This window comes from Poecilia reticulata, chromosome 13 (genome assembly GCF_904066995.2).
Source record: "Poecilia reticulata chromosome 13, P_reticulata-male-v2, whole genome shotgun sequence".
NCBI lineage: Eukaryota > Metazoa > Chordata > Actinopteri > Cyprinodontiformes > Poeciliidae > Poecilia > Poecilia reticulata.
Window position 1 is genome coordinate 11,595,628 of NC_088842.1, and position 26,396 is coordinate 11,622,023.

Here is a 26,396-nt window from a genome sequence, read left to right on the forward strand (position 1 = left end):
GTATAGTAACTTGTTTTTAAAACAGACAAAAATAGGTTACCTTTGGTTATTTTTTATGAATGTGTACTGGAAATTATTCATTGACAATCTCTATTCTCTTTGAAGTTGATTTCTGCTCAAATTAACCAACTTCACTGGGAAAACCGACTGGTAGTTTAGAAATATTTGCCGGTATCACAAATGGTATAAATCAGAAAATACTACAAAGTAGGATAATAGGATTTCTTTCTTAATAAGAAAAATACACATATTGAATCTACAGGCATTTCCTGAGAGCATTAGCTGGTCTTATTCAATCTTAGTCTTTAAAAACAGCATCTCAGCTCAGCAGAAGGGAAATTTAATCTGAAATGTCACTTGCAAGACTCAGAAATATTAACATTTTGTGAGCTGCAACATCAAAGAGGTCTATGTTGTCTCACACTGGAAAACTCAACCAATACTCACTTTTTTTCCTCCAAAAAGCTCCAGGTTTTCCTTCACCTTCCTCCTTTCTGCTGTCCACCAGTGTTCCTGGTATAGCAAAATGTCGGAGTCTAATTATTTTATAATCTGACTTGTCAGGATTTTGTATGGCAAGAGGACGGCCTGTCGAATACAAACTCTGCTCAGTTAATTAATAGAGAGGTGCGAATCGTCCCCACACCACTGCAACACATTCTGAAAACCCCATGACTGCTGAACCTGACAGCTCCCTGAAGACCATCATAGGCTGTGGGTGGCTTTAGATGGGCACGGTATGTTTTCTAGTGGTGAAATGAGGGAAAAAAGCAGAATTTAAAATAACTTTTTTCCACCTTCTGGCTTTCAGCTTTCACATTGTAATCCAGGCAGTTTCATAGGTAGTTAATGTTTAGTGGTTGGCCTCACCGTGGGCAACGACTGGTTTGGGACGTCTAATGATTGAACAGTTTTTCTTCAAGGAGGAATGATTATGCGCCATTACTTTCAGGGATTTTTAAAGCAATGGTTGGCTGCACAAGTTTGCTTTTATTGTGGATGTTTTGTAATCTGGGTTATTTATACAAAATAATATATACAATGGTATGAAAAAGTGTTTGGTCTCTTCCTATCTTTGCATTTTACACTTACACTTATTTAAGTGTTTCAGAACATGAAACCAATTAAAATATTAGTCAAAGACAAAGTCCAACAACATGAATGTTACATTAACTAGTTACTCCAAACCCTTAAGTGTAAGCGTGTGTTTGTGGATGGATCCTGTGTGAAAACGCTCTGCCTTGTAATGGGCTGGTGGCCTGTCCGGGATTTACCCCGCCTCTCGCCCATTGGTTATAGATTGGGAAAAAATTATCACCGACTCAGGTTAAGCTGATAAAAATGCAAGCCTAACTAAATTATTCACAGTTTAGATTTGACAAACATCATTGAAGGGAGTAACGAGGCAGCATGTCCATACCCCATCATTTATGGTAGCACTTGTTTTGCTGAAAGTCGGACGTCAGGTTGCTGTCTGTTATGGACTTGTTTACACAAAACAAAAAGAACATGTGACCTGCAAAAGCCCTAATTCCTGGAAAGAACCCGCGAATGTGACGCTCCCTTTCTCCTCTTGTGTCTCCACCTCTGACTGTCTGCAGTCATGGTTAATGTGTCTTTAACATTTTCTCTCCATTCATTCACCTCTGTTTCTGAAGACTCCAATTCATTTCCAGAGATCAAACGTGTAACGTAATCCACAGAAAACGTCTATCTGTTTCTTTTCCTGCGTGGTTTGAAAATGAGCAGTGACCCATCATTTGTCATTTCGCTCCTCATATGAAGAGTTTCTTATCACTGAGAAATGTGGCGTAATGAGAAGTAGCACATAAACAGAGCATTTGGAAAGTATTCCCAGTGCTTCACTTTTTTCCACATTTTGTCATGTTATTGCCTTATTCCAAATTGTAATATTGCATTTCATAACATTCAAGGTTGCTTTACACCTAAAGTAAAAACAACAACTAACATCAAATGGTGAATTATATGGAACAGTTGGACTTTAAATCAATGTTTTGGTAATGTTCTGTTGGTGCCAACCATACAAAATGAAATGAGGGCCCAAAAAAAATCACACAAAATGTGTGAATGAGGAAAAGTGTAGAAAATTGTTCTCGTGCAGCTGAAGTGTATTTGTAGTTACCCAGATTATAATTGATGACAGTATGAAGTCGAGATAATTCAGGTGCTGAATCGCAGATTACATCATCAAACCCATAGTTTAGCGCATAGTTTTGATTGCCGCCGTACTTATTAAGTTGAGTGTGAGTCTGAAAATCAGAAAACCTTTGTTACCATAACGAACTGTGAATACAGAAAACAACAAATCAACACAGTGATCCATATATTCTTTTAATTGACCAGAAAATAAAAACATGGGGACTAATTCAGGATGTATATCACAGGAAGCATTGTCCTCTTGGTTAAATGCTCAACTAAAATGTAAAACTTGAAGCCGGTGTTGACTCTGTGGTCATGACGTTAGCTTGAATCCTCCTCTGATCCTCCAATGTCCTGCAAAGTTGAAATTCAGTGAGTTAGTCCAGTTGGAACGTCTAAATGTTATCAATCATTTCTAAATTGTAAATTGTTCCAATCCTGTAAAAATTTAAACTATCACTCGTTGATTTTAATAATTTCTCTAATTCTTGTCAAGGGCAAAAATTCTCACTTTCAATTTTTGGAATTTCATCCCATCTGCTACTCAATATTTTTCATTTTTGACTGGACAAAAAGACAAACATATTGAAAAGCAGTAATTGTGTACAGCAGTGATGGCTGAATGAAATACATGAATGTCTCACCATAGGTTCCTGCGTCCTGAGATTCATGATGTGTTTCTGATAAGCTCCTATGATGCAGTCTCTCCTGCAAACACAGAAATGGTTCAGTCCACACATTCCTGCTTTAATCTATTGAAGCTGATGGTGATTATTAAACACAACGTTATTTAACTCACTTGCTGGTGATGCCTCCCCCTGATGGGAGCCCTGGTATCTCCTCTGCAGCCAGGAACTTGATCACATACAGAAGGTCGGGGTCTTCATCTTTGGATCGCATCATCTGAATGATTTCTGCAGAGGCAATAATTTGAGACGAAAAATGCATGGAAGATGAAAGCAGCCTGATAAAAGTTAGTGTGAACTTCTGCAAAGCCATCCAATCACCTTCCACTTTCATGTCAATGTGCTGCTCCAGGTCTGCCTCGCGCTGCAGTGCCTCCTGCGACACCTGGGGGGCGCCAGGGAAGCACACAATGATGATGCTGATGTTATCCAAGCTGCCCTGCAGAGGGAAGCAGAGGATTGTTAATTCAGGTAAGTCCAAAATTATTCATACACCAAGCAGGATGTAGACTTAAATTAGCTTAATTTCAGAAAAAACACTAGTCCCTGAGAGGAAATGAGACAAGAGATGATGACGGTAAAAGGTGTTGGCATTGGTTTTGAAAAGGTAAAATTTTGAAGAATCAAATAACATAAAATAAAAATAATAATTATAGTTTTAGTCATTGAACAAAGCATTTTAACACCTAAACAAGGCAAACTTTTTCTATATTTGGTTTTGCATTACTACGTTCCTGTGGGGGTTTTTTGTTGTTTCAAATAACTGTACAAGTCATTTCTAGGTTTTCTATTCACATTAAGATCTTAATAGCTATATTAAATAGCACTTATATTGTGACTAAAAAGGGTAAAAAAAACTAGTTGGCACCTTAATAATAATAAGAATATATTATTATTATTATTATTATTATTATTATTATTATTATTATTATTAACAGAGGTAAACCTAAAAAAATATGAAATAAAATATGTCAATAATCTAGTAGCTTTGCTACTCATTTAATTAAATATTTCCAGTATTACATTAATTTTATCATATGTTACTTTAACTAAGGGTTGTGTGATAGCTCAAATATTAATCAACCTAATGTGGCAAAAGAATGAATCATTAACTATTTATAAGCAGGTGGTCAGATCTGAGTAATTTTGGCTATTTATAGTCATTTGTTGCATTTGCAGTGTTTTATGTAATTGGTGATGTTAATAGGCTACGTGCGGCATGTAGCTTTTGTAAAACGCAGCTTACATCATGACTGTGTTGTAACTGCAGAGCTGTGAGGTCAGTCTACTAGAACAGGAGGTGTTACAGATACACTAAAGCCTTTTCAGGTGAATTAATAGCAGCACACAGAGGGAAGGATTTAAACTGAGAGGGGGAGTGTCTTCCACTGTTCTGCTGAGCTCTCGTCAACACTCTCACACTCCATGTTAATCCAGTCCATGTGCAGCTTTTCTTGCTCCAACCTAATGTTTAAGGATCTCTTAGTGCGTCTATTTATAAGTCAGGCAAAGCGCTCAGCGGTATTTTTGATCAGCCAGGAGTAGAATCCACTTACGTAACAATCAGGTGCGTCACTGAGAGCCTGCTTAGCTCACCTTTTTGTCAGCGTGAGGCTACTGATTCATAAATCTGCCTGCTGTAGCATTTAGTGAGACTATAAACAACCGAGTTGAATCTAGTGGAGTCTGGAGAAGTTTTGGCTGCAAGTTCACTTCAGAGCAAAATACTGAAACACAAACTTGATTCTAGACTTGCCTGTTGAAATAATCTGTATTATTGTATTGGACTGACAATAATATAGGACAGTAAAGTCTTTTATTAGTTTTGGCAGTTGCTACATGATTGCAATAATCTAATAAAAGGGAATGAATGGACAAATGAGCAAAATTATCAAGTCTGCTGTCGTGTGGTTAGATTGGACATTAGAGTTGTGATCTTGAATACTTATTATTTTGCCATTTATTGCTTTGTTGTTATGATTAGCATCAGGACAAAGGAAAAAACCTAGAATGATGTGTGTTTTTAGGTGGCAAAAAGTAAACCATGTTCCTTTCCTTTTATGTTAAACGTACAAAAACAAATGTCAAAATCATTGGCCTTGTAAAATAATCCACAAATAATGAGCCTAATTGACCCAAACCCAAAAGTCATCACCACACTCTGATGCAAATAAATGTTTACATTTATCAAACTGCTAAGCATTTTATTTAGAGTTTCTCTCTGATACTGATTTCAGCTTTTCTTTCATATATGTCATAATATGGATATGTTAATTCACAATAACACATGAAAGAAATAAATGTGCTACAGGATATTTGATACAAGAAGCCAACAGGAAATAAAGAATTTGCTGAATTATTCATTATTTCTAGATGTATTCTAGGATGTGATTCCTAAATTACCATATTTTCCGCACTATAAGGCGCACCTTCAATAAATGGCCTATTTTAAAACTTTTTTTATATATAAGGCGCACCGCATTATAAGGCGCATAGAATAGATGCTACAGTAGAGGCTGGAGTTACGTTATGCATCCACTAGATGGAGCTGCATTAAACGGAATGACAACAAAACAGTCCAACTCGGTTCGGCGAGGAGAGCCTTCCGCGACTGTCCCGGGGCGTGGCCGGACGATGGTCACCCTTCTCCGTTCGCGCACAGCATGTTGGTGGAGAACGTGATGCTAAATGACCTGCAGACGACCTGATTCTAGACGGTTGGTAGGTAGATAGGTCAGTCAAACTTTATTAACAAACCAGCGTTCTGACAACTATCCCAGCATGCACTGCGCGCTTCTTCTTCTTCCACGGGCGAAAATGAAGTCGGCGGCTGCTTACTGTAGTTGCTAGACCTGTTGTGGCTCAATACTGGTCCATATATAAGGAGGACCGGATTATAAGGCGCACTGTCGGCTTTTGAGGAAATTGAAGGTTTTTAGGTGCCACTTATAGTGCGGAAAATACGGTAGTTGATTTTTCTTCCTTTTATCTACTCCTTTAGAAGTATTACATTGGTCTTACGTCTCACCTTATAGAGGCAGAGGTCAATGACTTGAGTACAGATGTCTCTCAAGTCATCACACACCTGGAGACGGTTGCGTATGAATGCACACAGTTCCTCGTTACCGATGGCGTCCCACACGCCGTCGCATGCCAGCACGAGGAACTCGTCTTCGGGTGACCTTTCCAGTTCGTACACTTCTGGTTCTGGTGACACCAGTTGCTCCGTTTGTGGTCTCCAGTCCACCTCCTTGAAGTCAAAGTCTCCCAGTGCTCTGGAAACGGCTAGTGAGCCGTTAATCCTCTGCAGGGTAACCGAGCCGCCGGCGTTCTGGATCCTCTCCTTTTCCCTGGGATTAAACGGCTTGTGGTCCTCTGTGTAGAAGACCACCTGGCCATTGTGGCAGAGGAAGGTGCGGGAGTCCCCGCAGTTGATGAAGTAAATGTAACGTGGAGAAATCATGACAGCCGCTGCGGTAGAGCCGCTTCTGTCCCAGCTGTCCTTGCGAGCCATTTTGTGCATGTGGCGATCGATGCCCAGGAATCCCTCACGGATTCCCTCCTTTACCTGGTCAGGGTCCTCGTTTGCTTTGATCCCACCTGTTGAAAACAATATTTTGGCATTCAGATAAATGTATGCACTGCATTTGGGAGCAGTGATTAAGTCTAGGGGTCAACAAGACTTTATAATGTCCATTTGTCTACTTTTCGACTGGTTGCTTGGGCCCCACTTGTAGGTTTTAAATATTGTACTGTGAATCTAATGGTGGGTTTGGCATAAAACAAAAAGTTGATGGAGAAGCACTTGAGGCTCTCTGTTTGGCATAGTGGATGATCTTTTCTGTAAACCTTTTGGGTTAAGATTTATTCATTCATGAAATTCCCTAAACATGTTTTCAAATTCTTCCAAGATGTCTCAACTCTGTTCTAAACCCTTGCAAATGCCCCGTTTACCTGTTTTGTTGTGTTTCTAGTCCGTAAAAACATCCAGTCCCAGTGAACTGTAAGTTTTGCATCAATATTCAACCATATTGAAGGTATTATCAACATTAGTTGTGTACCTGTTGTCAGGATATGATCCAGCAGGTTTCTGGAGCAGTACTGGGCCACTGTGATGCCTGCATGTCCATCAAAAACAGCAAAGTACGCCCAGTCCTCCAGGTCTCCCTTCAGCTGGGGCAAACAGGTGTGGGCATCTTCCATCTGAGCCCTCCAGCCCTGCATGCTGGCCACAGCGTAGTTCAACCCCAAACTAGAACCCCCTTCTGCAACATGTTTCTCCAAGTTGGGGCGGTCCAGGTAGGGGCTTGGCATTGCGTCTTCGTCTTCTAAATTGTCCTCCTCCTCACAGCTCCTTTCCCTAGATCCGCCTTTGAAGAAGAACGTCACCATTTTCTCCGTCTCTTTAACCAGCTGCCGAAGAAAGGAGGGCACCTCCACATTGCTGGCACGCCTGGCCGTCCTCATCACGCAGCGGAGCCTTTGCTCAAGCTTTCTGCTCGACCTGCCGGCGGCCCGTCTCCTCCTGGTGCTCCTCCGCCGGCCGTGTGTTTTCCTCAACAGGTCCAGGGCAACACTTAAGCTGTGCCAGCCCTACCAGATAAACTAATTGCTTTTAATGCAAAAAATGTAAAAAACGAACAAAAAATTAGGGTTTTTAATTTAAAAACGAGAGTCCCGTTTGCTCATCCTTAAGCTGCCTTGTACAATTTCCAGCGTCTGAGGTCCTTCGGTTCGGCTCACAGTCCGTCTTAATCTCACTCCTCTCTCCGCCTTGTTCTGATGGTCACTCTTCTATCAGTTAATCTGTTTAGTTATCCATCTTCTCTGCCCCACCCACTCATCTCCCTTTCTTTCCTATGAAACTCTGCTGGATAATCGCCTGGCCAGTGAGGCACAACAGATGACCTGCGTGTGCACACACCCCCTGGATTATTAAGAGTACATTTTATGCAATGCAAAGGAATCCCATTATCAGACTCAGCAAAGGGATTGCATGAGTGATTTGTTTTATATTTTACTCACTAAGCACCTTGCTGCTCTGCTTAGGGACATTCTGTTACTGTAAACACGATTCATTGAAGATGTTTAGACATTATTGGACGTGTGAAGGTTTTATGGTTTAGCAGATGCAGTAGGAATGCTTCTCCTGTAAACAATAACATCTGAACTCCACAGAAAAGGAACATATAAAAATATAGCATGTTCAGCATGAAGATGTTTTTGATTTATGATGTTTCTTGTGCAATACAAATGATTTGCTGCAGATCTGAAACACAAATGTCTTCCATTTAGCCACTGGCTCTAGTTTAAATACAGACACTCTAGGCTTTATATTAGTTTTGATTTCCTGAGTAAAATGGCTCCCGAGGGACTTTGGCCTGCTCTGCTCTTTAGAAACTAAACCAGATCCAGGTTTCTCGGCTCTTTAGCTTCCTTAACGGACTTCTGCAGAACCGAGATCTTGAGTTTGCTGCATCCACTCCTTGACCTTTTTGTGTTCTTTCTTTAGCCACGTACTTGTTACTCAGCTGATATGTTTATGGAGGTCATTGTCATGCTATTGTCACGACCCATTTTTAGTGTTCTGGCTTAGTGACGAAGGATGTTCTTTAAGGTCAGATACGGCCCGGTTCTTTGGCTTCTTAATGCAGTGAAGTTTTTGTTTATCCCAAGCATAAAAACTGCCCAAAGCATCTTATCTCCACCTCCATGCTAGACCATAAAGAATGTTTTCTTTGGGTCATAATTAGCATTTCTCTTCCTCTGAACAAAGTGGGTCAAAGCTGATTCCAAATATCTTGATTTTGGTCACATTTGACCGCCACAATTTATCAAGACTTTTTCAGAATAATTTAGAGATTATCTTGAAAATTGAAGAAAGGTTTGCAGATAAGCCCTGATCTGGTCATTAACAAACTAGTGTCATGTACTGTAAGTTGATCCCTCCCCTTTTTCATGATTAGCTTGACCCTATGAGGCAACATGTTGACAGGATAGTTGATGACCATCCTGTATTTCATTCTTATTGAATTACTCTCCCCAGCTTTTTGCTGATGGTCTTGTTGTCTATTCCAGCTTTGGTTCGTCTCTGCTGTTTGGTCTTTCCTGTGGTAGAGAAGATGCTGTTAAGGAAGAAATTAACACATGAATTGATCTTGTGGATGGATGGATGGTTGGATGTAGAGGATATCGTTGCTATATCGTGTTAACAGTAGAGGTATAGCAGTAATAATGCCCCTACTAATTTTGTTTAAAAAATCTGAACAAGTTTGTGTTTTTTTTTTTTCGTTCTGAGCAAATGTACTTAAATTAAAGGTTGGATGTTTCTGAATTGTCATTGTGACAACTGCAGACTTTTTACACATCTTTATCAGGGCCGTCAAGAAATGTGGAAGGTTCTATGATTAAATGTAATTTTAAAAAAGCAAACGTACATTACAGTCAAATGCTATAAATTATCATATTCGAAAGCACCTGAATCCAGAAAAATGTTGTTAACACAGTTCTTTATGATATAAATATCACAAACTTTGATATTGTGACAAGAATACATTTTTATTATAGTTTGTAAATCCTTATGGAAGAGTATATTGTACATTTATTTAACTTATTATAAGTTAAAAAGAAAAAAAATTCTGTGGGATTTAACTGACTTATCTCCTTTCTTATTTTTCTTTTGTGTATTTTCAGCTCCTGACCTGGTTAAGTGCTGCTAAAGACTTTATGTGACACTCTTCTCATCCAGTTATAAATACAACTAAACCTTTTATGAACTTACCCTGATCTCTGGCTGCAGGTCGTCGCTTTATTTGTGTTTGTTTTCCTCGAGTAAACACGCACACGGTGATCGCATTTGCACTCTGCTCCTATAATCTCCGTCAGATGTTGAATGACTTCTCAACATCTGTGAAAAAATATCGCTAGTTTGGTGTTTGATTGCTGTGTCTGGTAATGACAGCAAACCACTAATATAAAATAAAATAGCCAAAAATATTTATTTGTGAAGAAAATATAACATAAAATGGTCACTTGTATAAAATATAAACATCCATCCATCCATCCATCCATTTTCTTGCACCCTTTTTCCCTCAGTGGGGTCGGGAGGGGTGCTGGTGCCCATCTCCAGCCAACGTTTCGGGCGAGAGGCGGGGTACACCCTGGACAGGTCGCCAGTCTGTCGCAGTAAAATATAAACAAAGTATACTAAAGTTTGTGGTTGTCTATCAATACTTCTTTCTTTTAAGTTTTAAAATTCCATTTCACATTTTCCGCTTTAACATAAATATAAAAAAAGAAACAAAAGAATTATGAACACTTTTCCTGTTATGCGTTTTGCCCTCCCAACTCTTGAACGTTTCTATCAGGATCAGGTTTATTCTGACTCTTCACTGCCCCCTACTGGACATATTTTTTATAGCAATGCTTCAATTTCTTTAATCATTGCGTATGACAATCTTTAAAATGAACATGTAACTCCTTGAAGCAAACTTTCCATGCAAGTTTATTTTTGCATTACAATGAAGCCTGCATCATCATCTGCGCGTGTGCTGCATTATTAATGACTTATCCCTCCCTGTCTGGAACCACGTGATTAGAAACAGATAGACATGGACTGTCTGTGAATGAAAAGATGACAACAGGCGCTCACGCTCCTCTCCCTTTCCTGTAGCGTACGCTCCTACGGCTGCAGTCGCAGCGACGCAAAATGAGATGACGAGCGGAGGCGGCAGAGGGGAGGATGTTGGAGTGGAGTGAGGCAGGGCGGGGTTGCTGAGTAACAGAGGCAGGAGAGGGAAGAAGCTGCTTTCACAGGAGACGGATGAAGAGAGTGAATCCACGCAACGTGAGTGCCGGCAGTGGATGAGGGAGGGGGGCTTCCAGACTGGATGGGCCCAGCGATGCCTTGATGGAGTATGGGCCAGGTTTTAGGATTCTCCCACTGCCGTAAGTCTTGTGTTTGTTTCTGTGCATACTTCCACAGCAGCGATCTCGTAGATGTGCATAACCCACCTCAGCATCTTTTTCTCACATCATCGTATGCCTTAGCTCATCCCGTCTTCCTGTCTCTCCTGCTATTACCTTGAATAAACAGTAAATGGATCGCTGCAGTGCAGAGGCACACTCTTATTGTTTTCATGTCTCAGTTTGCAGGTTGTGTGCAGAAAGCCTTTGCATGGAGTCATGTTCAGATCATAAATCATTCCTTCCTGAATGCTTCTGTTGTGCTTTGAATATGTGCCCTCCCCCAATCTAATCTGAAGCTAAGTTACAGTAGTCAAGTGTTTTCCTATTCCCTCACTATTCTGCTGCACAGAATATGCTGAATTCAGTGCAATGGCTGCCTGCTTGATTTATACACTGGTGTCATGCTGGCAATCTAATGCAGTGAAAGCCTTTTACTTCTGCCAGAACCACTCAATATTCAATGACCTACAGTATGCACTTAGGAGTGATGAACACACTGTGTTCCCTTAGTCTGATATTTTCTACCAGCATTAATATTTGTTAGCCTTAGCAGCATCTTTTCACATGAAATGCAGGCGAGGAAAGAATTACAGTGCTCTTACAGTTAGTTCTTGTGTGGTGCTGCAGTGTTTATGGGGTTTGTGTGTTCCTGCTCATCTGCAGTACATCTGTGCTGAGCTATATAATGGACCAGTTTATCTCACTAGTTTTGTTTTTATATCTCAAGACAAGTTTATTTGTGTAGCACATTTCAGTAACGAGGCAGTTCAAACTGCTTCACACCAGAAAAAAAAAACTAAAACATTTTACAGCAACCAATAACGGAACAGCAATTGGTTACATTACAGTTTGTTAAATGCTAAAATAAAAAATCATCAAGCAACAAAATGTGAAATATTGTGATTACAGTGGCAGTGTTATTATGAATCAAAGGCAGCTCTATTTTAGCCTTGATTTAAAGGAACTCAGTGTTTCAGATGTTTTGTAGTTTGCTGCAAGTTTGTTCCAGGTAAAACTGAATGCTGCTTCTCCATGTTTGGTGTTGATACAACAACAGCAGATCTTTAATGTATTTTGGTGCTAAGCCGTTCAGTAATTTATAAACTAGCAACAGTATTTTACAGTCTATTCTCTGAGCTACAGGGAGCCAGTGTAGGGACTGTAGAACTGGGATGATGTTGCTATATCTTCCTAGTTTTAGTGAGAACAGGATCTTGCTGGAAATGTTCTTTAAGTGATAGAAGGCTGACTTTGTAACTGTTTTTATATGTCTCTGGAGGTTCAGGTCTGAGTCCACTGCTACTCCCAGATTTTGGGTCTGATCTCTAGTTTCCAGCTAGAGATCAGGATGCTTGTCGATGTAACATGTAACTGCTTTCTTCTAGAGGAATATGGCTCTGTGGCATCCACCCCAGACTCAACACCTCCATGCACCGATGGTAAGAAGCTCTCACCTCTCCTCTGTACCTCGTTTAGTTTTTATTTACATGTCAGAATAACAATGTCGCAATTACTTTGATAGCAACATCAAAACAAGATTCATCTGAAAACCTCATGTGTTTCTACCTTTCATCTGTCAGAAAAAAACCAAAAAAAAACAGAAATGTCTCTTGCTGATCAAATAAACTGCTTATTGTTAGGACTACTTGAAAACGTCTTCATCATCGTCTTTGTAAATCAATGACTGCCTGTCTTGATTTGTATCCAGGAGGCAACGAGGAGTCAGAGATGTGCGATCTGCAGACAGCCAGAGAGTGGTCCGATGATGACGACGAAGAAGTGGAGACAGGAGATCCGGACGACGACGAAGGACAAGCTTCCTCCCCGTCCATCTGGGGGACTCCTCGCCAGCACTCCTTCGAGCTGACCTTCTCTTACATTGCCATCGCAGAGGCCGAAGCGGTTGGGAGCTCACGCCACCATCGTGAGCGACGCAGGGGTGTCCCCCGGCTGGGACGCACTCCTTTGATTCGAACTGACACGCTGGAAATGCTGTTGGACTCCCCTGATGAGGACTGGGAGCCACAGGGGTTTCTCAATCAAGACGAAGAAGAGTCACCATCAGAGACTCGAGCGCGGGAGTCGGAGGAACCAAGGACAGCAAGTCCTGTGGGAAGAAGGGAAGGGGAGCAAAGGGAAACTCTTACAGTGCAGCCCGCTCCTGGACCTCTGGACTCAGAAAGCGAAAGGACAGATGCGGGAGACGGACGAGAAGAGAGCGCAAGTCAGAGTGGTCAACGAACTTCTGCGATCCAGCAATGCAGTTTCTCACAGATAGCTCAGGGTAAGAAGTGGAAGCCATAAAGACTTGGATGTGTCTTTGATCATCAGATGCATAAATTATTTCCCCAATTCGTCTTTCAACCTTTTAAAAATTACTAGATGAAAGATTTTTTTGTTTTGTTTTTGTTGTTGTTTTGAGAAACTCGTTTTGCTTCACAAATGCTGCACATGTTTACTTCTGGCACTGTCAGCGTTCAGCTCATCCCTGCTGTCTGCAGCCATTAGTATCAAACGTTCACGAACCCTGAGCTAATTATAATGTCTGACACTCGGTGACCTTTTTCTTCAAGGGGTTCTTCATTTCATGTGGCATAGATGAGCAGAGTCATATCATCAAGCCATATGTCAGAAAGACCCTCACATGAATTGAATGCTTGTTATTTTTTACATACCAACACACTCACTGGCCACTTTATTAGGCACACCTCACTCGTACGACGTTGGACCCCCTGTTTGCCCTAAGAACCGTCTTAATGTTTTATGGTATAGATTCAAAAAAGTGTCGGATACCTCAGAGATTTTGGTCCACATTGACATCAACTTCTGTGCTGCAGGTCTCTTGCTCCATCCCATCCCAGAGATGCTTTTTTGCATTGAAATCAGTTGAGTGAAGAGGCCACTGGTTTTCAGTGACCTTTAAAACATCATATTTAGAAACAGTTTAAGACCCGCGCTTTATGCCATGAAGCGTTATCCTACTGGAAATAGCCATGAGAAGATGGGTAGACGGTTGTCGTAAATGGTTAAGTATGTTCAGGAACAATATTCCAGCAGGCTGCTGCATTACAATGAAGTTTAATTGCCACAAAGGAGCCAAAAGTTTGCATACACCACCACTTCCAAAACTCAAATTGTTCAAACAGTTGTTGAATTTTGATAAGCTTGTGTGTATTGTAGCTACAGTTTCATAACCCCTTCATAGTCACTCAAATCTCCTTTCTTCCCTGATCTGGTGCTCGGTTTGAACACCGGGTCGTTTTCACCACGTCTAGATGTCTCAATACATCGAGCCTCTGTCATGTGATATAAGTGTTTAGAGTAATTTGAAGATGTGTACCTAATAAAGTGGCCGGTGAGTACATATGGTAAGGCATTACATCATCAGACTTGTGAGATTTTCTCGTTACTGGAACTGATGTCACACAGCAGAAAAGATGATTCTGCAGAGTTTAGGAGACCCAAAGAAAGAGCTGCATTTTTGCAGCGGTGCCTGTAATTTACTTACTTTATCACCATGGTGACATCAGCTTCTGTTTCCCAGCAGCAGAGGATTCACCAACCTCAGAGCCCGAGTCTCCCGTCACCTTGGAAACCATTTCAGTCAAGCTGCTCACCTCTGTGCGACCCACAGACCCAGCGCGCTCGTCTGCGGCTTCCGTAGGCCGCAACTCTCAGGAACAGCTGCTCAGAGATCACTGGTTTTCAGCACCAGACCTGGCAGAAGATCTGACCGTATGCATCCACATAGCAGGTACAGGATTTCATCGCTACGTTTTGCTAACATTTTTTTTTCTTTTTTCATATCTGCCTCCACAGATTTTCTGTGTTTTATGTTATTTTTACTGAGATTCTTCCTCGCAGCTCACAAGTCAATGCTTTAATCAAAGATACGCTCAGATTTCCCTCTCAGTATGTACCTTCAGGGGCAGGCGGGCAAGAGATCCTGGCTGTCCACTGTCTCCATAGTAACCAACTCTCTGGAGGTTTTGGGAATGATGGGCTAATTACAGGGGAAACATTCCAGGCTTTAGCTGACTTTTTTAGGCAGGCACACCAATGAAACCGCTATCGGTGTGTGTCGTGTGTCTCACAGAAACTAGGGCGAGTGTGTGTATGCGTGTGTGTGTGCATGTGTGCGCGTGTGCGTGTGTGTGTGTGTGTGTGTGTGTGTGTGGGTGCGTGCGTGCGTGCGTGCGTGCGTGCGTGCGTGTGTGTGTGCGTGCGTGCAGTTTCTTTGTATGCAGATTCGTTGGCGCTAGTTGGAAGTTCTTGAGTGAGTGAGGCAGAGAAGGGGATCATTAGAGATAAGATTCAGTCATCATGCTTGATGGGTTTTCAAGTGGACTATTGCAGTGGTCAGACAAGAGCTGTGTCTCATTTAGGTGAGGGAGGGATTTAAAGCCTGCTGATAATTTTGTGGTCAGACAGATAACAGACCTAGTGTTGTGTAGTCTTAAATAAATAGGTGACATGCAGAGTGTCCACATGAGAATTGTCCTTCTTTTTATTCTGTTACTTCAGATACCAAATGTCACATCTGGATAAATGTTTGCAACCATTAAAATTTGGCACTGCTGAGTAGGAACATTTTTTTTTTTTTTTTGATTAATTAAAAAAATAAGTTAAAACTTTATTTTGGTCATAAAGTTTTCTTAATTATGGTTTGCTAAATATAGCACGTATATAAATTTAATTAATGGTTGAGTGGAGTATTATATTTAGATATTATTTGTATGGGCCTCTGTGTAATTTTGATGCAGTATTCCAGGAAATCAGGATGTTATAAATTGTTACTTAAAAGCTCCTGCTGTTAGTTATCAATATACATGTAATATGCATCCCTAATTACTTATTTCAGGTCTCTATTCTCAGCAATTAAACAAAGTTTAAGTAAAATGTATTTATTTAAAAATTTTTACAGAAAAAAGTCTCATAGCAATGTACATGAAATGATTCATTCTAAAATTGAAAATAAAAGTAATAAAATAACTCAATATTTAAAAAAACATATTTTGGAAGATTTCTTTAAAAAAAAAAAGCAAATATGATGGAAGCCTTTTCAGTTTCTCTTGGATGGAAAGAGAAGCAGACTTTAGCTTTAAAAAAACAGAATTAACTATTCTCTTGTAAGTGACAACTAAATGGCAATTATTATTTCTTCTCATTGGACTTTGCTTTAAAAGCTGATCGATTTCAAAACAGTGAAAAGAATTAGCTCCACGTTCTCTGGCAGGGAGACTTGAATAGTGGAGGGCGATTCTGTGGACCAGCAGATTATTTTGGGCTGTTAGGCCTTTGCAGTGCTGAGTGAGCATTGGACGGCCAAAAACAGCTCAGGGGGGAGAAGGGAGTTCGTTCAGTGGGGGAGACAGAAAGGGAGAGGGAGAGACTGGAACAGCGACCAAACATGGCCAGTAAAGGTGAGACGTTTTAAAGAAATTCAAAGCATGCTTTGATGTGTTGAGCCAAAATAAGGAGAACAAAATACATTTGATTTAAGTTAAGAAAGGTAGTTGAAAGAAGCAGAGATCTCTCATCTGTCTTAGATCAGCTTACATTTAGTTTGAAATAGAGTATAAGACAAGCTACAGGTGTGTTTGACTTTAGGCTGATGAGCTGCTCAGGATAACTAGCTGGAATCTCTATCAGTGGCTTCAATTCAAAGAATTGTTTGCCATTCAAATGAGTTAAAACGGTGCTGTTATGGTATCAGACAGCTGTCTGCTGGCTGGCTTGATTTTACCGCTTCAGGCTGGACAGCTTGGACATGCACAGACATTTCAGTGGACTAGTGAACAGGCGGGCATGACCTGAGCGAGAATAAATGAATGGATGGTTGCTTTGAGTAGACATTGCCTTGAAGTTCATTTATTTTCACCCAAAGTTATAAGTAAGCCCCTTAACTTGTGTTCACATTGTTATATTGAGTATTTCTTTATTGATTGCTGCCTGGTTGCAATTATTTTCTTTATATTTGCTTACTTCAGAGAAGCAGGTACAAATGTATATTTACAGTCATATTAAAGAAATTAAAATATGTGTTCCACTGAGGCTTGTTTTATCAGATTAAACATTCCTTTTTACTTTAAATAGTTTTTAAACATAAGTTTCATTAAGTTCATATTTCAGTGTGAAATTGTATTTTTAATTGGTCTGATGTGATGTTCTCAATCACATTTTTTATGTTTTCATTTGCTATATATATATAGTTTTTATCCCTTACATGTCCCTGTTAAATCTACTCATACTTGTTCTTAAGTTACAAACCTTAGGAACGTTTGTTTTTAAGGATCTACACTGCCATCAAAAAGCATCGTCCTCTATTACAGATCTCTTCTGATTTACCCATGAGGCCTGCGGTGCTTTAAATATTGTTCTGGGATTTTTGTGACCTCAATGCTTTTTCAATTTTTTGTAGTCTGGCTAGTCCAAGGAAGGTCCACCACTGTTTCATGTTTTCTACGTTTGTGGGTAAAGGCTCCCATTGTGGTTCACTGGAGTCCTAAAACCTTAAAAACAGTCAGTTACTTTGCCTTGTATTCATAAGACTGGGGCATGATGTAGTGATTTCTATATCTGTTGGCCTACTTCATGGTGTTGGGCAGGTGCTATTTCAGTTTTTGACAGATTCAATTGAAAGCCACTGTAAAAGTGAAATAAAAACATTGTGGTTGATCGCCGTTATGTCATGCAGTTAATTTTTTACATAACATCCGAATGGTCCAGAAAGCACTTATCCCTTTATTGCATGAAAACATATGTAAAAAAGTTCATTTGGTACGTAGTAAAGTTGTTTAATCTGAAGTTTAATTTTATCAAGTTTGAGTAAAAAAGGAAAAGCATATAGAAGAAATCTGTTAGGGAGACGCAAACTCAAGCAACAGTACTTTTGAAAATGGGTGATTAGAAGATGCAAACAATCCTCCTTTCATCTCTCACCTACAAACAAATCATTTGCCCATGTAGTTGCTCATATTATTGTCCAGATATTATAGCATAGGCCTAATGCAACTGATTCTGTCAGGAGATGTTATTAATTGGGGTCATATAACCACATTTCCTTAAAGTAGACTAGGAGTAAATTGTATAAAATTGCTTTAATTTATTGTCTGTCAATATAGGTACGAAACATCTCGTATTGTCACGATGAACCATCCCGGAGCAAGTGGCTCCACTTCTTATCTGAGAAAGTTGAGCACAAAATGATCAAAACTGCCAAAGTGTGAAGTTATGAAAGCAAAAAGAGATAAGGAGCCAATCATATGTGATGGTTGGTCGACTGTGTTATTTTCTTCTGTATTTTTTTAAAATTGTTTTTATTGTTCTACTTATGGAAAACTTGTTTACCGCAGAGATGCGTATTTTTAATTGTGCTGCTTCTTCACTAGTACCAGTATATGAGAATAGAGATAAATTAGTGCTGCTTGTCGGTGTGTTGAGCATCACTCAGAACACCCACCCACTGACAATGCTCTCTCTTCAAAGAGGCTTCCATGAGTACTTAGCTTTTCATGACAGACACCCAGAAGTCTGTGTTTACACAACACACTGTTGTTGCTGTTATAATTGGTTGTGTGTGTATATGCATATGGTAAAACCTTCGGTATGTAAATTTAAACAGGATGTTTACTAAATTGGTTAATATCCATGAGTGCGTAATCCCTAAATTGCAAGAAACTTTCTGTTTGAATTATTTAGTTGTGAGGTTGAATAAGAAAATCCCCCCTATGGGACAGGAAAAGCAGCTAAAGTTCAATGAAAAACTGCAGCAGGCTTTCAGAAAGCCTGAGGAATCATTGATCACGGTCACTCTTAACTGTTAAATTAAAATCTGTCTTACTGGAAGCAAATGATAAAGAAACGAGGCGTGGCTCAACAGCTTTTGCACAGAACATGGGTATAATTGTCTCTAGCAGTGTGAGCGGACCAGGGGGTTCAAATCTCAAACAAGATCCCAGTTTGTTATATTTAGCCTCCAAGACTAAAACGAGGCGAAACTGCTTTAATATGAAGTAAACAGCGACCAAAACGTTAAAGTTAAAACTGTATATATTAGAGATGTCTGATCCAACTGTTCCTGGCAGACAATGAAACCATCAGGGTGCAGATTATCGGGTGCAGACGGCCTGACAGGTGACAACAGGTGCCGGAAATTTAAATTCCCTTCAACTGCTGACTTTTTTTTGTTCCTCTGAAGGTTAAATTCAGCCACGGCTTGAGCCTGTAGCTGCTGGGTGCTATCTCAGGCTTGATGATGAAAATACCTTTTTTTGTTTTTCTTAATGTTTTTCCCTCCTTATTCTTTCTTCTCAATAATATTTCTTTTCCTGCTCATCTGTCTAAAAGTACACCCATTTTAAAACAGAGAAATGAAAGAGTACATAATATTTAGTCATAATTTATAGACAACGTTGGATATTAGAGGTTCTTAGGTTTGGCAATTAATCGAGTACCTGTATTCCGACCTCATAAATAATTTCAAAACGTAGTTACACTAAAATGTTTGATCACATTTAGAGTCCAGAACTACTTTTGCCTGTCGACTATCATTTGTTTGACCATTGTTTTCATCTACCTGTCTATCAGTAATGGACCTCATCTACTGGAAGGACACAGAGAGAAGTGGCATGGTGCTCACAGCCTTGGTGGTGGGCTTACTGTCCCTGTTCCAGCTCAGCATCATCTCTGTGGTCTCCACCGTCTCCCTGGCTGTCATGTGCTTCACCATCTCTGTGCGCATATACTACCACTTTCTCCACATCCTCAGCTGGGGGGACGGAGAACATCCTTTCAAGTAAGATGGTTTCCTTGGATCAAGGCATTAAAGAAACGTTTGTGCAGTTTTAATACTCAGATTATTTCCCTGAGTCCTCCACCGGATCAAACATGTGGGCACAAAGGAAACACAGATTCCCTGGAGTTGGACACCTGCATGTTTTAAATGTGTCGCTGCATGTAAAACGATGTGCAGAAACTTATTAATGATTTTATTATTATTATTATTGCATCTAAAACAGGCAGGATACTGCATAGTAAATATTTACTGTCTATATTACAACTGAGCTTTGTTAATGAATTATTTTTACAATAATATTGAGTTGACTGAGGACTCTTTAGACCTATACTGCCTCGTTAACAATTAGCTCAACATATCAGCTTTTAATTATATTTGAGTTAATTTATTGATTAAATGAGTGTGTGTTTCTTCCAGGTCATACTTGGATCTGGACATCAGTTTAAGTGGAGAGCAGGCCGACATCTACATGCAGAAAGCCATTGTTCTGGCTCTGTCTGCTGTTGATGCCCTGAGGAGGCTGTTTTTTGTAGAAAATCTTTTTGAATCCCTCAAGGTAAGCTAAGCATGGCGATTTAATTATGTTCTCTCTATTCGTCTACGTGCTTTTGTTTATATCAGCCGTTGTTTGTGCATGTCTGTTTAGTCTTTTAGTACGAGGAACGATTTTAATGAACCGTGTTGTTTTGCTTTGCTTGGAACCTCCAGGACTCATTAACCCAAACATCTGCATGGCTTCATGTTCTGCCATTTTGCTCTTATTATCAGTCATATGCCATCATTACAGCTCCGTGGTTCCCTGGTCACAGCATTGTTATGCAAACTCAAAACAAAGACAGCAGCTGTTACTTTTTATGATATAATCATTTCAGAGAACAATCCGGCACAATCAAATTAAACAGTATTAGAAGCACATTGTCCGCTGCCGATGCTGAGTCATTATTTTTGTGCCAGCGTCATATATTTACTAGTAAAGTACGGTCTCATAATCTGACTGCCTCTTATTTACAGCTTCTTTAAGATGATAAGCTTTGATTTTTCTTTTTAGAATAATTTTGAATGACTAGAGTTAATTTTGTTAGCCATTAATATATACCAATTCACGCCTGTTGACTGCGTAACAACTAATAAAAAGTATAAATTATGAACTTGTTTTGGTTCTGATGTTATTCCTGAAGCCTAGTAGTGACTCATGTGTCCCCATCCCCTATTTTTAGTATTCAGTTTCTGATTGGTATTGTTCTGTACAGGTCTCTTGTTTACTGAATCCATTTGTTTCAGCAAAGGAAGCGTGTTGGCGTAACTTCCTTCCTAGTTACTACCTCGTACCTCACCGCCTATCACATTCCTGTCAGGACGATAGGACCGCGAGGTAGCTGAACTTGTAGCCAAACTTGATTGACAGCTTCACTTCAGGACAAGCTAACTACCATTAAAGCATATCGCTGGAGCAGGAATAACGTAGTGTCCACCTCAAGGCTGAGTTTGTAATGCAACGATTTAATAAGACAGGAGCAGTGTTGTCTGAGAGGGACAAGTTGGAAACCTCACTTACCGGCACCCTACTCAAGGATTTAAAAGTGCGTGCCATCGTTATAGATCACCATTTTTGACAAAATGATGCACGTCATCATTCTTAATTTTGCTGACAACTTTAGAAGGCAAATACTTTATTCCGTTGCAGCGAGTTGAGCAGTGACTGTAAAACTAAAATCTGATAACATTCTGTTCATGTTTACACTTGCAAAGACACCGCCATTTCACAAAAAGCACCACATTAAAAATGTGGGGGTTTTGCATCAGAAAGTAAAAAGCCGTACTTTTTATTCACAAGTACAGCTTAAAAAAATGTTATATTGTATAAAAATGATTTTTTTTTTTTTACCACATTTCAATAAACAACAGATCTTTATTATATAGATTGATTTTGCAAAGGATGAAGTATTTTAAGCTTTTATTTAATGTAATCTTTTAACTACTTTTTTTAATTTCTGGGGAAAAAAATTTGTTTTTAGCTGTACATGCATGTTGAGATTTTTTATCGTCCATACATTCTCAAACAGAAATTTTAAGAGTTCTGGCTCTAAAATATGACAAAAATTGTCCCTTTTACATTCACCTTAACTGTGGTAGAAAGCGAACACCTCACTTTCTAATTTTAGTCATTAAATTTGGACAGAATAGAAATATTTATAGCAAATGACAATCCATGGGAGCTGGTTGAGCCCCTTAATCCCTGAACCTCCTGGCCAACTGTGACCCTGCTGGTATGCTAAATGACACACACCAGTCAGCACACATGGACTCCCGGGATAAGACGGAGTCTTTTTCCATGTGAGACGGGGGTGTCCCATATCTGACGAACTGGATCCTGCAACCAAGACCGAGAAACTGACGGCCATTAGACACTGTGAACATTATGGAAGATACTGAGACAGGCTAGACTGCAGAAAGATGGATGATGTTCTAAAACTGGAAGTCAAGAATGTTAACTAAACCTATTTGCACGTCTTTGATGGAAGTTGAATAAAATATCTTCGCTTATTTACCTTTTTAATTCTGTTTTATCTTTCTTAAATCTCTAGTTCCTGTTTCTGATGTACCTTGTCACATATCTGGGAGGCCTTTGCAACGGCCTTACCATCCTCATCATCAGTAAGAAACTGAAATCCTCACTGGAGACATAAAACGTATCAATAAACCCTTCGGCTCACCCACGAACTCTTTCTTCCTTTCCTCCCAGGTGTGATTGCTCTCTTTTCTTTGCCCCTTTTCTATGAAAGACGGCAGGTAACACATTTTTTTATACAACATCGTAAATATTAGTTTCAACACAACAGATTCATATTTTTTTTGTACAAACTGTGATGTTACAGGAGCAAGTGGATGGCTTTATTGGAAAAATTCAGGCCCAAATTGACAGCGTGAAGGACTTGTGAGTATGGCGCCATCTATTGATCCTCAGTGGCTACTAGCACAGCCACGCAGCTGTTTTCTTATGGATGTTGTTCACAGTGAAGCTTAAATGCACACTTGTTTTTCAAATTGGGGAGAGGGGGGAGGATTTCCCACAAAACTACTTGAATGTTAGATGTTTTGCTTTATTTTATTGAATGTTCATAAATAAACCATTAAGGAGACTCTGTGATATTGTTCATACTTACACAAGAGCTAAAGTTGCATTATTGTGTTTTTTTTTAAGCAGGCTGTAATTGGAGGAGCACTAACCCCTCCTCTCTCTCTCTCTCTGCCTCTCTCTCTCTCTCAGTCTGCGAAGACTCACCCAAGGCGGCGGCCCTCCTCCTGATATGACTCCTGGTGGTGCCAAGCCTAAAACCCAGTAAAATCTCATGGACATCAACTTTAGGAGAAGCTACCAGAGTTGCAGATTGCCACTCAATGTCTTACTCAGCAGTCTGTCCCTTAGACCTCCAGCGGATGGCGCTGCAGACACTGGGAACCTGAAGAAAAGAGCAACGACGTTCTGTGTACCAAGACTGTGTCTCGTTTCTAGAGGTTAGAGGACGGCTCTCAGATGCTCTCAAGGCGAAGTGATGGTTAATGGGTTCTGGGTGAAAACAATCTGGTAACATCATTTTTGGAAACATCATTTTAGCGTTACAAAGGAGATTCGATGAGCATCTCAGTTAGAGCTGTTGTACTAATGTGCTAAAGAAGGCGAGTGGGAATTTCTCACCCCGACTCGGTCAGTCAGGTGACTTAACGTATATGAGAAGACAAAAACAGGGATCATCATGGCAGCATAAAATGACCACATCTTCTTCTTCTTCTTCGTTCAGATACATTTTCATCCTCACAACTGTTTATCTGCATGAATGCCAGTGTGTTGTTTTGAATGTGTGCGTCTGCTCTGACAAATTTACTGATTACTGAATCTGTCGGCCCCAATTAAAACAAATTTCTTCTTTATTTTTTTCTATAATGTTCTTTTTTGTTGTCACCCCAGCTGTCATTCACTTTCCTTTATGCTTCTTCTGTGACTTTGGCTTTTGCTTCGCCCTTTGTAGGTGCAGCGAGAAAGCAGAGCGATAGATGAGATTTGCAATAATTTTTGCTTAATGCGATGCATCTGAAGTGGAAGCAATGTGCTCAGACGTCCTGACGTGATGTTTTAGTTGCCGTGTGTCTGTTTAGTGAAAGGTTGAAGATTTTAAACAGTCCTTCTCCCAGTGCTCTTATTGTGCTCTTCTCCAGCTGTTGATGAACTCTGAAAAACTGAGCAAGCGAGATACAGCAGGTGCCTTTCTGACCGCAGGTGCATGACATCATCACAGTACTTACGGCGACCGCGTCTCTGACCGTCACCTCACGCAGAATGCTGTTTTTGTGCGATTACTTTATTATATATACATCTGTATGCCGGATCTTGAACAAAATTGTAACAAAATCAGTTTCAGGAATCTCAAAACTATTCAGGATGCTCAGCTATATAAACCCAAACTTTGTTTCAGCTAATGCTTCAAAGCGTAACGTTACTCCTATGCCTTACTGTTACTCAGCTCATGCATCCGAACGAGAAGCAAAGACGTGTTAGCAGATGTAAACTCCAATATGATGGCCTGAAGGCCTCAGACATGCTGATGCCTAGAAATGACCCTCAGTAGTCGAAAGCACATCTCTTCCGTTGTGTTTTTGGCTCAGACTGAGGATGATTCCAGCATTATTCCAAAACGTGCTCAATGTGTTACTCTGCAATGGCGTCTGGATGTTTGGTGCCTTGCAAAATCACATATATTCACTGGACCTATTCACATTTTTGCCATGCTGCAATCAGAAACTTCAATGTTTGATTGGGATTTTATGTGATAGACCAACACAGAACAACTCAAGCTCAGTTTGATTGGATAGAGAATCTGTGAAGATCAGTTTGCTACAGATTCTCCACTGGATTTAGGTTTGAACGTTTTCTGGGCTACTTTTTGATCTGAACCATTTCATTGTGGCTCTGGCTGTATGTTTGGAGTCAGAAGGTGAACATCTGTCCCAGCAGCACAGTGTTTTGCAGTCTAACATGACTCTTACTGAGATTCTTCTGTATTCATCGCTGTTATCAACTCTCAGCAATTTCCGTCTTAAGGGTGAGGGTAGCAAGGATAACGTTTCCGTTAACCAGAGCTGAGGACCAAAGTTATCATGGCTGCTTCTGATTAATTTTCTCCTTGTCTGACCTGTCAGTGAAAGTGAACCTCCATGTTTTGGTGGTTTTGCAGTCATGCCATTCTCTTTACATTTTATTTGGTCGCTGAGTTAAATAGTGCATCGTAAGGTTATTTTGTAAGCTAAACCTTATTAAAGCTCCTCCTCACCTTCGCCCCTGACCCGCCTGCTGTGCTCCTTGGTCTTCATGATGCTGTTTGTTTTCTTTCACAAATTATAGACTACTTCGCATTGGTCTGTCACATAAAATCTCAACAAATTACATGAAAAAGTGTAGCTATAGTGTGATCAAATTCAGCCTCTACCGTATTCCCCCACTATATGCCCCTTTTGCATTTTAGATGTTAGCATTAAACATGGAGAATAATTAAGAATTGGTTTTCCACTTTGCCTCAGCATCTTTCGTAACATTTTTCTCTGGATTAACTAATATCAGCTCCTGCGCATAAAATTAGTACAAGCCAAGTTTACGGACAATGGTTTTCCTGCGATTATGCCTATAAACATGTTTGTGTTTCTGGGATTAAAATGAGCATTTCTCTAATACGTCCTGGTTCAAGTCACTTGAACTATTCCTACTATTAAAACATTGTCTTCATTTTGTGCTCTTGTTATTTGCGTTTCGCCCAGCGTCTCAACCCCTCTGGATACAGGGTTGCAAGTCCGAACCTGAAGTGACATTTAGTCCTTTTAAAACCAATGATGATATGCATTGTAGTTGTAGACCAATTATTTTGTATTCTGGATCACCAGACTTTTATCCTTTGAAGAATAAACACGTGAAACTCTCTCATTGTTTGACTTTTTCAGATGTTGCATAAGGGGAAATCCTCAGAGACCGTTAGATGTGTCACGTAATTGAACAAACCTGCACTTCAGTCAGACCCGTTTTAGCCAAAATACAACAATCTCTCAGCACAGTGACAGATTAAAGTAGATTAAATTTGCTGGCGTGGCACTTTTCTTGGACCTCCCATCTTTTTTATGTGCAGATACAGAATTCCTGAGGATAAAAGCACCAGTGGCAAAGACCACCCAGAGCAGAACCACATATCTGACTGCGTGCTGCATTTTGTACATGCTAGAAGAATCCCATAAATACAGAAATTTTGATATGCAAGCATCATTGTAAACACTGAGCTCTATCATATATGCTCATCCTTACGTTCTCCTCCTCTTCATATATGTTGACCAATCAACCTTGTGCTTCTCCAGTTCTAGTTGAACTTCTCGGATTACAAATTGAGACCGATCAATTTTAAAACCGGCTTCGTTTTCGTTTGTTTAACTGTGAGAAGTCCCAATTATGTTACAAGTGATTTACTTAAACAGGTTCACACAACGCTCTTCAGTCTCCATAGTCTCACATGCATTTTTGGAGTGATGAACGGGAGGATGCAATGTTTGATTCAGAGTCCTATAACTTTTAATCTGAATGGCGAACTGAAAGATTAGCAGTGGTCTTGATGGTTATTTGCCACCACACTGCAGTTTGGTGGCAAATAATCTGACAGAAGAGCTGTACACCTTTTTAAAAAACTGAACAAAAGGTTACATTTGTACTCATTCTGAATAAAGACTTAACCATAAGTAGGCTAATCAGCGAC

The 26,396-nt window shown here is 40.0% G+C and overlaps 2 protein-coding genes across 5 annotated transcripts; one reads left to right on the forward strand and one right to left on the reverse strand.

Moving 5' to 3' along the window:
* Nucleotides 1-2,339: 2,339 nt before the first annotated feature.
* Nucleotides 2,340-7,687, reverse strand: ppm1na (protein phosphatase, Mg2+/Mn2+ dependent, 1Na (putative)). The gene is made up of 6 exons (XM_008425745.3): nucleotides 6,908-7,687; nucleotides 5,875-6,446; nucleotides 3,168-3,285; nucleotides 2,960-3,074; nucleotides 2,805-2,868; nucleotides 2,340-2,514 (listed from the first exon to the last, which is right to left on the reverse strand). Exons 1-6 carry the CDS (start codon nucleotides 7,311-7,313, stop codon nucleotides 2,482-2,484), a joined length of 1,308 nt encoding a protein of 435 aa, XP_008423967.1. The 5' UTR covers nucleotides 7,314-7,687; the 3' UTR covers nucleotides 2,340-2,481.
* Nucleotides 3,206-25,579, forward strand: rtn2a (reticulon 2a). 4 transcript variants are annotated; one of them, XM_081614756.1, is made up of 10 exons: nucleotides 3,206-3,317; nucleotides 12,200-12,253; nucleotides 12,523-13,098; nucleotides 14,359-14,568; nucleotides 19,404-19,611; nucleotides 20,029-20,167; nucleotides 22,197-22,266; nucleotides 22,355-22,401; nucleotides 22,488-22,546; nucleotides 22,880-25,579. In XM_081614756.1, exons 1-10 carry the CDS (start codon nucleotides 3,257-3,259, stop codon nucleotides 22,953-22,955), a joined length of 1,500 nt encoding a protein of 499 aa, XP_081470882.1. In that variant the 5' UTR covers nucleotides 3,206-3,256; the 3' UTR covers nucleotides 22,956-25,579. The 4 variants fall into 4 exon arrangements, with proteins under 4 accessions (XP_081470882.1, XP_081470883.1, XP_017163772.1 ...); XM_081614757.1 differs by having other exon boundaries at nucleotides 14,362-14,568; XM_017308283.2 differs by lacking the exon at nucleotides 3,206-3,317 and adding an exon at nucleotides 10,525-10,793.
* The last annotated feature ends 817 nt before the right edge of the window (nucleotides 25,580-26,396 follow it).